The 16249-nt window shown below is 39.2% G+C and overlaps 1 protein-coding gene across 3 annotated transcripts; it reads left to right on the plus strand.

Annotated features, from left to right (window-relative positions):
- Positions 1 to 4080: 4080 nt before the first annotated feature.
- On the plus strand, positions 4081 to 15979 carry LOC122059609 (clathrin interactor EPSIN 2-like). 3 transcript variants are annotated; one of them, XM_042622500.1, is made up of 14 exons: positions 4081 to 4420; positions 5574 to 5692; positions 6143 to 6194; positions 6879 to 6958; positions 7042 to 7120; positions 7361 to 7444; positions 7628 to 7773; positions 8177 to 8557; positions 8811 to 8852; positions 8989 to 9081; positions 9164 to 9333; positions 13597 to 13826; positions 14194 to 15016; positions 15174 to 15979. In XM_042622500.1, exons 2-14 carry the CDS (start codon positions 5658 to 5660, stop codon positions 15641 to 15643), a joined length of 2685 nt encoding a protein of 894 aa, XP_042478434.1. In that variant the 5' UTR covers positions 4081 to 4420; positions 5574 to 5657; the 3' UTR covers positions 15644 to 15979. The 3 variants fall into 3 exon arrangements, with proteins under 3 accessions (XP_042478434.1, XP_042478433.1, XP_042478435.1); XM_042622499.1 differs by having other exon boundaries at positions 4082 to 4420; positions 13594 to 13826; XM_042622501.1 differs by lacking the exons at positions 4081 to 4420; positions 5574 to 5692 and adding an exon at positions 6498 to 6620 and having other exon boundaries at positions 6150 to 6194; positions 13594 to 13826.
- The last annotated feature ends 270 nt before the right edge of the window (positions 15980 to 16249 follow it).

Genomic DNA, 16249 nt, shown 5'->3' on the forward strand with positions numbered 1-16249 from the left:
TGTTGGAGTCAGCACCTTTAATTTTAGTCATTTACATTTCTGTTGAGAGCCGATGGACGGCATTGTCTTTACTTTTCCGAGTACTCACGGTGGGCCTTCTCCGACAGCCCTATGGGCGTATCGCGGGAGGGAGTTCGCAGCTCGTACCCGGAGTATACGCGCACTGTGGTTGTAGTAGCACTAAAACCAAGGACTTAGTAATGTTGCTTAGGCGGATGTGATTTAAAATGTATAGCATGGCATGTAGTGCATATCATGTGTTTTGATGTGTGGACTGCTGTGTGGTCCATCTTTCTACTTACTGGGCTAGTGAGCTCATCCCACGTGTACACCCCTTTTTAGATGATTTTGCAGGTCATACATCTGAGGAGCATGGGGTGGGTCCCACAGTCGAGTTTCCTGAAGAGGACTGGTGGACCCCTGAGGAGTTAGAGCACGGCGCTGATTGCTCGTGCGAGAGTTGTGCTGCGGGACAGCAGTTCTGAGGCCGAGCTGAGCACCACCTTTGAGGCCGTGCTGAGCTCCACTTCTGAGGTCGAGCTGAGCTCTACTATGTGATGCCGAGCTGGGCTCAACCCTTGATGCCGAGCTAGAGCTCTAGCCTTGATACCGAGCCGAGCTGTGTACTCTGATTGTTTTGGTGGATTCCCTTATGTACTTGATATTTGAATTTTATTTTTATTGTGTAAATATCATGCCTTCGGGCCCACATGTATATAATTATTGTATCACAATCCGGGTATCAAGTATTATGGGATTATTCATAGGTAAAACTTAGTCTTCCGCTGATCTGATGAGTTTATATTAGTTGTGTGTATACTGTGGTGGAATACAGTATCTAATGATCCTGGCAGGTTTGGGTTAACCAGTGTTAACCCGGTCACTGGCCCGGTTCTGTGAGAACGGGGTGTGACACCTCAGGCCAGTGAGGAGTTAACAGCTGTTCGGAGCTGCTAGAACACCTCCACCAGCAGGTGCCTGCAATAGGCCGGTGACCCTATAGCTGACCTGTAGGTGGGTGATTTTTCAGGGATAATGTCCTCTATTTCTACAGCTTGTGCCCACCCACTTGTGTGATCTGTCACATACTAGTAAGTCTCTCCATGGCTCAACAAGGTGTGCCATTAGAGTACGATTTGTGTGGGTTGTAAAAATGAATTGTGTGTGGCTCAATATAAGTATGGTTTGTGTGGGTCTGTATAGGTTAGTACTGACCTATATAGGTCTGTGTGCGGGAAGAAAATTGACATAGGTCAGTGCCATTCCGAGTGGTCTGTTGTTGCGTCTCGGTCAGGGGAATTCAACTGAATTGTGGAAAAGGAAGTGTCCATGGACAGTATAAACTAAAACTAACAAAATTAATTGGATTGATGCATAGGAACCTAATTCACTTGGCAAGGCATGTGATGATGAAAATTCAGCGAAAACCATTGGATTCGAGTACTGAGGTGAGTGAATGATTGTGACTTTATTTTACAGAGTATTTTATATATTTTATTTCATGCTTGCACATATGTAATGGGATGACTTGTGTTATGATTGTATATTATATTTCTATTCTTGCACATGTGAATATGGTTGAGATGGACAGTGTGATGTGGATGTGGACAATGGTTGTTACTGTGACGCTGACAGTCTGGGGCACGGTGTAGCCGAGGTGTGTTCTGGTACTATAGGCCTAGAGGTCAGTAGTGTGGTTGTGACTGTGATTTTGACGGTCTAGGGCACGACATGGCAGAGGTGTGTTTCAATACAGTGGGCCTAGATGGGCCTAGAGGTCAGTGGTGTGGATGTATGGATGTTATTAGTAGATTTGTCTACATATAGAATTGCGTTGGGCTAAGATCATAACCCCAATAATATAGCCCCTTACCAATAGGGGTGATGTATTGGCTAATCCCAATCGGTAGGTCTGCTAGGACTATTATGCATGGGGTACAACGGATTGTATCCCATGAGGCACAACATGGTACAATGTACTGTATGCATGGCTGTCAGACGGCACGATGCGATGTACTATATGCATAACTGTCGGGTTACTATTTAGGGGTCGGATGGGGGATCGAGATTCTTTCCGGGACTAGCTGACTCTTGTTTGCAACTAGTTTGTATCTCTGGAGCCCGACATACTGAGGAAGGGATATGATCTATGTTGCTTATAGTACTTATACCCAAAATTCAGACTTAGTAATTAGGATATTATTATAATGAAAATGGATCATATGGATGAGCATTATTGCATCATGTATGTTGATTATGATTGTAAGCATGCATTTGGCATCATAGATGGATGTGTATACTTACTTCCTCACCCCTCATTGGGTTAGTGTAGCACACCCCATGTGGATTCTTCTTTCTAGATGGTGGAATAGGAGATGAAGTGGAACAGGATTTCAATAATGATTCTGAGGCTGTCTCTGCGAGATGCTGTGGATGTAGATGGATTTCACTTCGCATTTTTGGTTATGTATTTAACTTGGATGTATGATGTAATTATTAATTATTTGTGGGTTATTCAAAATTAGGCATGTATAATTGTATGTATCATTGTAGAAAAATCACCACCAGTATTATCATCTATACGATCTGATTTGGTATTAGTAATCTTGTGGCTTTGTGAGATTAGTGACTGCTTTTTTGTGATCTTGGTGGAGGTAGGCTGACTGGGTTTGAAAATCCAGTGCCGCATACCTTGGCCTATAGAAGGCGAGGTGTGACATGGTGTGGAACCACGAATTGGTGGAGACCAATTAGACCCCATTGAAAATGATCGAACACTGTTGGAATTGACACCTGAATTGAGCCAATCAAATATTTGTCAGGCTACTAGTATTTATCATGTATACAATTGTATATGCATACTCTGATTTGGTATTAATAATCTTATGGCATTGTGAGGTTAGTGACTGCTTTTGTGATCCGAGTGTAGGTAGGCTGATTAGGTTTGAGAATCCAATGCCACATACCTTGGCCTATAGAAGGCGAGGTGTGACATGCTATGGAACCACGAATTAGAGGGGACTAATTAGACCCAACTGAAAACGATCGGACACCACTGAAATTGACATCTGAATTGAGCCAATCAAATATGCATACTCTAATTTAATATTAGTAATCTTATGGCATTATGAGGTTAGTGACTACTTCTATGATCCTAGTGGAGGTAGGCTAACTCGGTTTGAGAATCCAATGCCGCATACTTTATAGAAGGCAGGGTGTGACATGGTGTGGAACCACGAATTGGTTGGAACTAATTAGACCCAACTGAAAACGATCGAACATTGCTGAAATTGACACCTGAATTGAGCCAATCAAATATTTGTCAAGCTATTGTTCTCTTATTCTCTCGAGATGTTGGCTGTTGATTATCATGTTGATATAGACGAACTTCATCAAAGAAACATAGAAGAACAAAATACTGAAGATGAAATGAGGATCATCATATTGTCACCTCTTGTTAGGACCAATCCAGCACATATTGGCCGATGTAACTAATCTTCCCATCATGGATTTAGTTACCGGTATTTATCGATATCAATTCAGATTGGATAAGATTGGTGCGTATCAGTCACTTTTATCCTTAAAATTATCAAGAAAAATATGTTTTCTTTACTATTTTACCCTTGAAACAATACAGATAACCAATTCAGATTGATAGATGTCGGTATTGATCTCAACCGATGTGACAGATCCAATACCAATACTAATACTTGAAACCATGCCTCCCATTAATTAGACTCCAGTTTATATCAGGGCTGGCATATATATATATATATATATATATATATAATACAAGCCCGGCATTGTTTAGTCTGATTTTAAGTGTTGGTTAACTCAACCCATTGCTATCAACTAATTTGACACGACCTCTTATCTAACGATACAGCTGTGTCCACATCGTCTTCCACGTGGCTGAATTTGAGAGGGCACACTAATAAAAGACGTCTGTCTAGTCGAACCATCTAGAAAGTCTCTTCCCCCATTCAGAATCAATTAATCAAATATTTTTCAACCACCTATCAACGTATTTAAAAGGAAAAAACTTCCTAAGAATTTTTGATACGATACATATAGTACATACATACAATTACAGAGAGAGAAAAGAGAGAGAGAAGGCGAAAGCTTTTAAAAATAAAGTACGAAAAAGAAAAAAATCTCTTAATATTCCGCGTTCAAGGTTTGCTGTCTTCGTCTTCGATCTTCGTCGCCTTTTATTCTCTCTTTCTTAAAATTCTGAAAGAGAGGGGGAGGGGGAAGAACTCCTTTGTTCATTTTATTCGGAGGAAAAAAAAAAAAAAAAAAAGAAAGAAACATTTGAAGAGAGCCATTTTTTTTTTTATTTCTGCTCTTCTTCGCTCTCTCTCCGTCACCAGCAGATCTGGCCTTTCGATCTTCTAATTCTGCTGATGCGTATTTGCAGGTGTTCGTTCTCTCGATCTCTCCGAGGATTCCGATTTGTTTTCTTTTCTGTTGGATTTTGTTGTTGATCTAATAATGTCAGGATTTTCTAATAGATTTAGGCCAATGAATCTCCGAATTTGAACTGAATTCTGTTGGTTTTGTGAGGTGCTGGTTATGCATCTGTGTTTTCTGTGATTTACAATTCAATGGTTGAACATCGCTTCAATATACGATTTTTAAGATGGAAATGTTCTCTTTTCTTGAGCTCATGTATTGTTTCTTGTTGATTCAATAGCTTTAAGGTTTCTTATTGGAGTTTTCGTATGATATGTTTGCAATCTACATAAAAAAGGGATACTTGTCCATGTTGTTTTTGAAAATTTTTCATTTAATGTAGTTTGCTGCATATTTATCCGTTGTTAGCTGGTTTCTATGTGAGTTTGCCATTTTTTTTCCCCTTAAATTCTTTCCATAAATTTTTTACTCGTCTCCTTTTTGGATCTTCTGTTGATATGTCAATTGTAGATTTCGGTCAGTTTTTTTAGGGATTTTAGTTCTCAATTATTGTACATCTTACATTGATTCAGCTGAGTTGTTTGTTTAGGAATTAGTCACGATAGGAGAAAATTCTTCAGGGGTGATTTCACCCCTTATAAAATTCTTTTGATAGTATTCTCCTTAGAAGGATTTTCTTCGACACTCATGTACCCATTTGGCTTCGTTTCTATTTGAGTTCTACATGATTTTGATGCTTTTCTTTTGTCAAGAAGTAATTAAGGGATGATTGCTGATTTGTGTTCGTGATAATGAGTTTATTCTTTGTTTAGTCTGTTGTATTTAAGTCGGAATTACTTTAATGTGGTTTCCTTATCCTTTAATGTTGGAGCATTTTAATGTGGCTTATTACATTTATATGCTTTTGTCTGATTTGGAAATCATGTTTATATAATTCTTCTGAATATATCTGGCTACGGGTTTTATGGAGAGTTTCCATTTATGAACAAAGCTGCATGAGCTAGTATTATATCTTCTTGGTTCTAATTATATATGTTTTTAAATGCTGGTGAATCTGTCTATGTTTCACTTGGCTTGTCAGGTATCATTACAGGGTTTGTATGTCTGTTTCTTATTTTTTTGTTTTCGATTTTTAATTGTAATTGTTGTCTTTCCAGGTGATGTTCTGCGATACTTGCTTTGGTACACGAAAAGGTTCTGAAGTTTATTGCCTATAACTGTGCCTTTGGATTGTAGCGAAAATGAAGAAAGCTTTTGATCAAACTGTCAGGGACCTGTAAGAAATACTCTTCTTAGAAGATTCTTCTCCCTCTCCTCAGCTTTCCTCTCCAAAAATAATAATAATAATAATAATAATAAATAATAAATAAAAATAGAAAATAGAAAATAAAGGTTAGAAAGGAAGAAACTTTTAAGACCAAACGTACAAAGAGACATCCAAAGGGAGAGAAATTGGATAAGAAATAAAAAGAAGGGAAAAGGCCTCTCTCTTCCACCCCCTTGAAATATCCCCCTGCTCCTCCTGTATGATGCCTTGTTCCATGCCCCCACTAGCGGTCGGCACTCTGGTGGTTTGCCTATCCCTCTCCCTAAAAGGATGTATAAAAATTTCTTAAGCTGTTTTAAAGCAATATGTTTATATTCAAATTTATTCTTTCAACTATTATATTTTTTTCAACCATCATACGTGAAGTATAACTTGAACTGTGCTTTTTCATGTTTGCAGTAAGAGAGGGGTAAACAAGAAAGTACTGAAAATTCCTGGGATAGAACAGAAGGTAAATTCTTCTACTTTATGCTTCAATCCATTGTAGTTGTACTGGCTTTCTGCACTTAAAAACATGTATGACAAAGGTTGCTGGCAGAACTTTCTTTTTTCCTGATTGGTTGCAATGTGAAGATCTATTAAAAGACTGAAGTTCGAAGCCTGAAGACTAGTTTTGAAGGCTATCAGATCACCAAACTCATAGCATTGGAGAACTGAAAACAATGGGACTTAATTCAGTCCATAAGTAGGAAATTCCAGAATGCAGTGAGGCCCTGGATGCACATGTGCTTATTAAACTGTCTGTTTTATCTAGGGGAACAAAATGTTCAAACTGGATGCAAAACCAAGGACCCCTCTCAGATGATGTGCAAATCTCCATGGGACACTGAAATGCCTTTTATACTAACCAATAATGATTGGTCAATTGACTTCCAAGGTTAGGGACTCAAACCCTAGAGAAATAAAATTCTAAGATCCTCAAGTGGGGCAAGTTATTCTGCTCTAATGGAATTACCTACATCCAGTAGGCATGAAAGTGTGTACATTGCTCCGATTGTTCAAACTCTCAACACTTAGTCCCTAAGGCCAGCATTAGGGACCTGCAATGCTTAGTTTGGCATAATGTAATTCAATTGGTTTGCCTGTTAGTTTCTGTACTTTGAACTTACACGGCATGTTTCGTGTTATTTTGCAGATACTTGATGCTACTAGTAATGAGCCATGGGGTCCTCATGGTTCACATCTGGCAGATATTGCACAAGCTTCTAGAAACTAGTAAGTTTTTAATGGCAGTCTTAGTGATGCTTTGCCTGTCTTATTTCATTCAATGAGTGTTAATCTATATGGTATATCTGCAGTCATGATTACCAGATGATCATGTCAGTTATATGGAAGAGGATAAATGATACTGGGAAAAATTGGCGGCATGTTTACAAGGTATTTTTTTTTTTTCTGAGATATTTGTTCTTGTGCCAGGGTATTTTTCAGTCCTTTATTTATAATTGCAAGGCCCTCTCTGTGAATTGTTGACTTCATTTTGTTCTATCTCAGATATGAAATATACAGGCAAAAAAATGAATTTGGTATAGGGGTCCCTATCTACAACATTCTTAGACGTTTTATTTTACACAGTTGTTAATACATGAGCTATTGACAACTCACTGCGTTGATCTTCAGGCATTGACTGTCCTAGAATACTTGGTGGCTAATGGGTCAGAGCGTGTCATAGATGAGATCAGGGAGCATGCATACCAAATTTCAGTAATTTCCAATTCCTTAATGCCTGCCTTATTTCTTCTTCTTCTTCTTCTCTCATTTTTTTTTTTTATTTTTTTTATTTTTTTTATATTTATTTATTTATTTTTTACATATGTTACTGTGGGCTTTGCAATATCTTGCTAGTAATTCTTGTCACCTAGGTTAGTGATGGAAATTTATTCTCAGACATTATCAGATTTTCAATATATTGATTCAAGTGGGAGGGACCAGGGAAGCAACGTGAGAAAGAAATCACAGAGTCTTGTGACATTAGTGAATGATAAAGAAAGGATTCAGGAAGCTAGACAGAAAGCTGCTGCTAACAGGGACAAGTGAGTATGATTTCTATAGTGGTTGGCTGATTTTTCACACATTTAGCTTAATAATTGTTATGCTTTGAAAGCAATAAAGGTTTGTCTGAGAAATTGTATTGCCCAAGAAATTTATTTACTTTTATACCAATCTTTTGAATGTTATGGTATTTCTTCTGTTTAATTCTTGTAACATTGTGTCAGTGAAATACACCAGGATTTCTAATAATGTGACAAGCACTTCCCAGTTTTTCCTTCTTATACACATAACATAAGGAAAAGGGGGAGGGGGGGGGGGGGAGAACTTTCTATGAAGTCATCTAGGTTCCAATCAGAAGAGAAGGGTTAAAGATTTCTTGGAATTTCTCTTGTTGGAAGTTTCACTCGGTATGCATCTGCTGACTTTGTTTATTGAACTGCATAGGTTTCGTAATGCATCCTTGACAGGCGGAATGTATAGGCCTGGTTCATATTCAAGTTCAGGAGGATATGGTGACCGATATGATGATGATCGTTATGAAGGCCGTTATGGAAGTAGAGATGAAGAACGTAATGAGTATGGGAGAGAAAGAGAGAGGGAGTGGGGATACAAGGAGGATGACAGATACAGTAGAGACTCATACAGCCGGGATGGAGACCGTTATGGTCGGGATTCTGATGAACGTTATGGTCGAGATGGTTTCAGGGATGATGACTTCCGTGGAAGAAGTCGAAGCAATGACGACTTCCAGTATGGATCAAGAAGTAGGAGCTCTGATAGGGACAGAGACCGTGGCTTTGAGGATGATGGTCGCTATTCATCTCGGTATGCATCTGCTTTCAGTTTGCATCTTATCCTTGCTTTCCTCCCCATTTGTTATCGATTTTTATGTTGTGAAGGAAACATTCTGTTATTCCATTAGTTGAAAAACTATTTTGCATGAGGTGCATTGCATTTTTTGAAAGTGGAATTTCCTCTATATCAATGGTATCCTTGTTTCCTTTTTGTATTACTAGTAGGTCAACCTTGAATAAATATTGATCTATGCCCCTCTCCCCTAAACACGCTCTAATTGCAGAAGCAGCGGTGCAAGAGCTGATGACTATTCTCAGGAGGGAAAGTGAGTTTTGAATACTGTTGTGTTCTGTTAAACTTTGTTAGATCTTTTATTATCATTCTTGTCGGTATTTATATGTGAATGCAAAATTAGTCCTTCCTGCTTATCAGAAAATTTTGGACTCTTTTTTCCTTGACAGGCGGTTTGAGAGGAAGTACTCGGAGCAAAACATTGGCACTCCTAGCTATGAAGAGGCAGTAAATGATGCTCAGAGTCCTATTCGAGATGAAAGGTATGAATTTTGGTTCATTCAAATGCGTTATGTTTTTCTTGCTATGATCTATGGTTGTTTCTGACATTCCCCTCAATGAAAGGAATGGTGAAGCTAAAGCGGCACCTGTTCCTAAAGCTTCCTCTCCACCTAGAAGTGAAACTCAAAGTCAAATGACTGCTGTGCCTGAAACTACATCATCTGTAAAGCAAGAAGTTGATAGTTTTGATGAATTTGACCCACGCGGTTCGGTTTCAGGTAGTTCAGTTTCAGGTATGAGGAACTCCAAACATATTTGCTCCGTGGGAGATGCTTACTATGTTAAGATGATGACACTGTTAGCTAATTTATTCTGCTACTTGCTATCGACTTATGAATTATTCTGACTTGACAAGGTAGGAAAGGTGGTGGTTGGGAATGTGTCTTATTCCTTTCAGTTTGCAGTTGGATTAGTTATTAACTTATTATTGATGTTCACAAGGAAGAAGGAAAAAGGTTTTTTTCTTTTGAATGGTCTCTTTCTACATATGTGGGCCGTTGGGTTCCTTAGCACAGTTGCTTTTGTTAGGAATTCATTTTCCTTAATAGTGCGTTCATTTAATTGTAATTATCTATTGGGTGAATTTCTATGAAAAATTAGGTTTAAGTTATGAAATGTGGTGATCTCAGCAGAAACTTGTGGGATGAAGTGCATAAAAGATAGAAAAACGAACTTGTAGCCTTTTTTTTTTTTTTTTTTGTGGGAGGGTGTTAAGGAAAGATTGTAGGACGATATGATCAAGAGCATTGTTTATACAGTCTCTGTCAGAATCCTCTTGGTCAAAATAAATTGTTTGGTGTCTTTTTAGTTGATCTTATGGTTTGACATGATGTTCATTTATGGCCACTGAAGGACCTAACTAATGTTAATTTACATGATTGACATAATGTGCTACTTTTTTTTGAGTCAATTATGAAACCTTAGAATGCTCTTGAATCTTTATTTTGTTAATTTATACTCTCTTAATGCACCCTTTCTTTTTCTTATGGCTCCGTTTGTTTCGGCATAAAATAGTCAGTAAAACAAATTTTTCTGTAAAAGTAGGTTTTCAGCCTTATGTTTTGTAATTTGGAAAATTTTCATGAGATAAAAATTTTTATCAAAATCTATGCATTTACTACTTGAAAACAGCTTGACAAATTTTATGCCAAAAATGGCTGTCAAATGGTCTGTGAAATGTTACCTGTGGTGCTTGATAAATCGAAAGAAATAAGAAGGAGCTGAACGCCTCTCTCCCATCGTCTTCCCAGATTGCCTCTCTCCCATCATCTTCCCGATATTGTCGCCTTCCTGATGCAAAGAACTCCACCGCTAGGCTATTCTCTTTCCCTCTCTTGGTCTCCCTCTCTCAGCCGCAGCATTGAAATCCCCTTTGGTCGTCCACGATCCACTCTTCATTTAACAATCACTTTTGCAGATCCTCCTGAATGTCACTAAGATCAAAGCAGTAGCTGTTTAGGTGACTTCGTCTCGGTGGAACATCAGGGGTGTTATTAACCCTAATCCCATTCTCTTTGCATTTTATTGGATCGATCTTGCCAACGCTGAAGGTCGAGACGATTTCCAAATTAGGCAACAAATCGATTGTCTCGGCATTGGCACCAACCAATGTGTTGCAGCATACGATGGCTCTGATGGTCTTCGAGTTTACTTTGAGGAAGCCTTCCTTCTTGGCAAATTCCTAGCATTTGAAGAGTTTGAATCCCTTGTCGATCTCTTCTTGCACATATGGTGAAGGCGAACAGGGACAGGTCATCATAACATCAATGTTTTCTAACCTTGGCTGATATGAGTGTAGGAGTTGATCATTACCGATTAGGATGGGGGGTTTTTTTTTTGTGGGGGGGGGGTGGATAATTAGGTCGGGTTATTGTCCTTTGTTGCAGTGTCTGATGTTGCTCTGGGATTCAACATCAACCTACATAGTACAATCATGATTAATACCACCACCACTCGAGACAGACTGAAATGAAGATTTGGATTTGACATGAATGCCAGTTTAAGATTGTACCACCACCGTTCTTCAACCATTGGAGATTGTAGCAAATTGCTGAGGAAGCATTGCATAGTTCCATTAACCACAAGCAGGACAAGAAACAGGGCAAGGCAGCCAGCAATCACCATACAAGCCTGTATATACGTTGAAATGAGACTTTTCCAGATCTTGGTAATGAGAGTGAAGAACTTTTTGACACATCAAACCTCTTTCTGGAGTATGTGCAGTCTACGGAATGCACTACAGTTTTGGATAATAATGAAAGTGTGATGTGCATGGGGAATGAAAAAGCAGCTGCAAGTGCCATCTCTAATAAATATTGGCTCCACTGTTTGATTAAGGCGTTAAAGGCAATTCAGTAGACCATGCCACTACAAGAAGCCTTTTAGTCGGTCTCTTTACGATGGACTGGTCAATCAGGACATGGAAGAGGGGAACAGAATAAACAGAGCAAATAAGAACTGCTCCAATCACCCATGAAAGCCTACGAATTGTACCGAAGGATTCTAACAGTTTCTCTCAAGACCTCCAGTGCACTCGTAGAATAGAACTGTCGGTAGTAGGCAAGGCTCCTACGGGCACTAGAATATGATGATTCCACCTCATGGTACTGCGGATGTCACTAAATTGTTCGATAAAATGCCCTCAAAGAAACCTACTGTCTTGGAAAATATTACAATGATAATTTACATCTTCTTTTACCTACTGGAAACAAATATTGGAAATATTTTAACATGTAAAATTTTACGCCGAAACAAATAGAGACTTATATGTATTTTTCATTGGGAGAGCAAATGGCAAATCTTGTAATATTTTTTTTTTCTAGTTATAAAATTGCATGTTGCAATACTTGCCTTTTGTTTGTCTTGCGCATTATGTATGTTGATATCAGCACCTGTCAGTAGTGGCAGATGACTGGAGGACATGGTCAGGCTGGGGTAAGAGGAGGTTAAAAAAGGCTTAGCTAGTTTTATTGTTTATATTTGAGGTACATTTCTCTTGCTTCTCTCTATGTTTTCTATGTTGGCCCCAAGAATCCATACATCTTAGTTCAAAACCTCTCATGCAGGAAAGAGACGGTATGCTTGCTGCTCTGAGTGGGTATTCCACTCTTTCATCGCTGAAGCATGAGTGCTGATGCCTGAGGGGTCAATGCTTGGGTGTGACCTTGGGTTCTTTGAACTGTTAAAAAGGAGAAACTGTTTGTAGGCATAGTTGTCAAGGCGTCGCCAAGGCGCCGCCTTGGCATCCAGGCGGTTTGCCTGGGGCCTAGGCGACTGTCACCTTATTGGACTGTATGCTGCATTATATTTTTTGCCCTTATTTATGCCAAATACCATGAAAAAATCATTAACTTAAGATATTATTCATAAATAAGCAAATACCCTCAATTTGAATCCAATAAAAATAGTTTAAAATCAAATTCCAAAAGGATAAAAAGTCAACCCCCTGGTCCAAGAACAAAAACTGGATTTTTGGTTGTAGGGCGATTTTTCAACTTTCCAATGCTAAGGTTTTTCTTAGTTCTAAAAATTTCATAAATCTTATTATGGTAGAACATTGCTAAAAACCAAAGTCCGGCTAAATAATCTTTTGTTTTGATGTCAATAAAGTTGTTTCCATTCAGGCGATTTAACAGCAGTCGCCCACTTTACAATAAGTTTGATCGGAACATAATTTTGTCATAACAACTCAGATTTAAGTAATCTTAGACTTGTTAGAAGATAGTTTTGTGTTCTACCTAATACAAAAAGTCTCATCTAAAAATAAAATCATTTGACCAATAAAACTTATTATAGAAGAAGAGCATTTCTCTAAATGTCAATAAGTCATGTTGATTTTTTATGACTTCATGTTGTCTAATGTTGATTGGTTTTTTACGTCATAGGTATATATTAAAAACATAAAAAATAACTTTAGAAAATAGGGGAAATAAAAAATAATACATGGGCGACTTGATCACCATGACAACGCCATAGTGGGCGATTCACCGCCAAATCGATTAGCCACCCCTCCACCGCCTTGGGTCGCCATGATGCCGTGACAGCTATGTTTGTAGGTTCAGTTCACTTTTCCCTTTCTTTGTTGTTTATTGAAGAACCTTCCTTTGCATGGTTCTAAGTAATGCAAACCAATCTCTAGGCCAGAATAGATTAACAGAAACTAGTTCACAGCAGGAGGATTAGATGCAGGAAGCTCCCTTGGGTGTTTTAGTCTAAAGAGAATTAGGGAGATGGGAAATCTTGGGAGGAAAATTTAGTGGGGACTCACTGGCCATTGATAGTTTAATCGTATCATTTGGAGAGAAAATGAAATAAGTGAACCATTACTGCAGTGAACAATGTATTGTGCACATACATTCTAGCAATTAGTTCGATGGATCTGAATATCAGCATTTTGTGATTTGTCTCCTTAATGTGAATTATCCTAGATTTCTCTTGGAAAAATTTCTTCCCAAGTTTTAGTAACTGATTTGTTATGTCTTCTCTATGATCAGCAGCAGCACCACCCAGTGCAGCACCACCTGATGCAAGTAATTCAGAAATGGACTTACTAGGTGGTCTCGCAGAGTCATATGCCTCAAATCAATTGGCTATCGTGCCTGTTTCCTCTTCAACGGCAGACTCTGGTGCAGATTTACACATAAATTCTGGTTCTGGACCCACATATGTAGCATCATCATCGGCATCGGCATCAGCATCGGCATCGCCATCAACTGCATTGAACCAGGTATTTTTTGACAGCTTTTGGTCAGCAAAATTCCATATTTCTTGATTGTTACTCGAGCCTTATTGATCCATTGTGTTGCACAAGATTTGCTAACCTTTAATAGCTGTAAATACTAAAAGGAGATGGCTTTCACTAACATTGTAGTGAGACATTTCTGTAATTAGCAAACATATGTTCTGGCTATGGGCCTGTATTTCTTTTTCCAAGATTTAGACAGAACGTGTAAAAAAGAAAAAAAAAAAAGATTCAGTTTCCATTTCTGAGAAAGTAATTTTTACTATTTGGGCCTAAGTTTTCATTCTGTCCTTTTCTTTCATTGATGTTTCCTGTTATTGGTGAGGCTAAAAGTGTAATTTCTAATGCACAGTCAATTGAAGACCCATTTGGCGATTCTCCTTTCAAGGCTATCCCAGCTCTTGACAGTATATCAGGCCAGCAGCAGGCTTTCACTTCAAATGCTTCCTTCCAGTCTACCATGAACCAAAGTTCTGAACAACTCCGGCCATCTGGTCCAAAGACAGAAACAGCCTTAGGCTTCGATTTCGGAGACACATTTCAGAGTATTACATATTTGCCTTCCAATTTATCAAATGGTCAGGCTCCTTCAACTAGCCAACAATTTCTGCCCCCGGATTTGTCTACTGCAAACCAAAACACCGATATTCTAGCAGATATCCTTCCATCATCTGGAACGATAAATCCTGTAGCTTCACAGTCAGCTTTTCGAGGACCAACATCAGGATCACCTGCACAACCAAGCAGCAATGCCGTTGGGAATTTCCCCCCACAGTCAGGATATTTGGCCCCTGTAACTTCACAGGTTCAAGCTCCAACTGGTCCTCCTACCCAAGCAAGCACTGGAAACTTCTATGCACAGACAGGATCGACAGTCCCATTGGCCTCACAGGCAGCTCTACATGCTCCAACTGGTCTACCTAGTCGGCCAAGCAGTGGAAACTTCTATGGGCTGTCAGGATTTACAACCCCAATTGCCTCACAAACAGCTCTTCGTGCTCCATTTGGACCATCTGCTCAACCAAGTGGCGATTTTCTAGGGAAGTTGCTCCCACAGGGAGGTTCTACAGCACCAACTCCTAAAGCTCAGGTACCCAAAGACAAATTTGAGACCAAATCTACTGTTTGGGCTGATACATTGAACCGAGGGCTTGTCAATTTGAATATATCTGGACGTAAGTTCTGGAATTCCTATTTCATTAATGAACCATTTTAATTTTTTTTTTGTTTGTGTTTTTTATTTTTGGATAATATTATTGAGCTAAAGTTTTCCTAGAACATTTATTAATCTACCAAATCTAGAGCTCTAATCTATCAAAAATTTCAATGCAGCCAAAACCAATCCTTTGGCAGATATTGGAATCGATTTTGAGGCCATCAACCGCAGGGAGAAGAGAATGGAAAAACCTGCTGCTAATACGGTAACATCGACCATCATCATGGGTAAAGCTATGGGTTCTGGCTCTGGAATTGGCCGTGCTGGTGCAAGTGCCCTAGCGTCTGCACCACCTCCGAACTTCATGATGGGTTCTGCCATGGGAATGGGTGGTGGTGCTGGGATGGGGATGGGGATGGGGATGGGCATGGGCATGGGCATGGGCATGAATGCCCCTGGTACAAACATGGGCATGAGAGGCTATGGTGGGGGTGGTATGAATCAACCCATGGGCATGGGAATGGGACAGGCACCTCAAGTGCGGCCTCCTACTGGATTTCCTCCTGGTTCGACAATGCCAGGTGGCTACAACCCTGCAATGGGCATGGGTGGTTATGCTCAGCAACCATATGGTGGCTACCGATGAAAGAGAAGTACATCGAGTTTTTGGTTGTAGTAAGGTGCACCTTGTGTTACGACATAGCCGCTAAAGGTTCTGATCTGATTCCTTCATCTTAGCCCTTTCGAGATGTAATTTTGGTTACTATCTGTAGTAGTAATTGGAAGATGGCTTGTACTGTAACGTTATGTTCATCTCAGGTCTTCTTGTCATTCATTCCTTTTCTTTCTTTGCCGGTCTGAGTCTATCAGGGCTGCCGCCACATTTCAGCTGTTGCCAGCCCCCCAAAGTAGTTTGTATCAAAGATTTGTAGCATTGTTAAGAGTTGCTGAACAATAAAAATCTGTTTATTTATATTTTGTACTTCACGGATTTCTTTTACTTGTTTTCTTTGTTAGCTGAGTTTTAATCATGACCCCATTAATCTACAATCTCCAATGGGATTGTTGGTAACATTCTTACTGTTTTGCTACTATTTGAACAGATTCAAGAGCGGATCGAAATCCAACTACGTCAAGGATCTAATGTCAAGCTAAACCAGAAATGATAATGAGTACAGCTTGGTTGGACCAATGATCCCTTGGGGTCATGGTTTTAAGTATCCCCGATACCGATACGATACCCTCCGATACG

The sequence above is a fragment of the Macadamia integrifolia genome, chromosome 13, assembly GCF_013358625.1.
Source record: "Macadamia integrifolia cultivar HAES 741 chromosome 13, SCU_Mint_v3, whole genome shotgun sequence".
NCBI lineage: Eukaryota > Viridiplantae > Streptophyta > Magnoliopsida > Proteales > Proteaceae > Macadamia > Macadamia integrifolia.

Excerpts from the sequence above, each read along its gene's own strand:
- LOC122059609 (XM_042622499.1), top strand. The coding sequence starts at position 5,658 with ATGAAGAAAGCTTTTGATCAAACTGTCAGGGACCT. Across the intron at positions 8,558-8,810 it reads GATGGTCGCTATTCATCTCG|AAGCAGCGGTGCAAGAGCTG; the intron begins GTATGCATCTGC and ends CTCTAATTGCAG. Across the intron at positions 15,017-15,173 it reads CAATTTGAATATATCTGGAC|CCAAAACCAATCCTTTGGCA; the intron begins GTAAGTTCTGGA and ends ATTTCAATGCAG.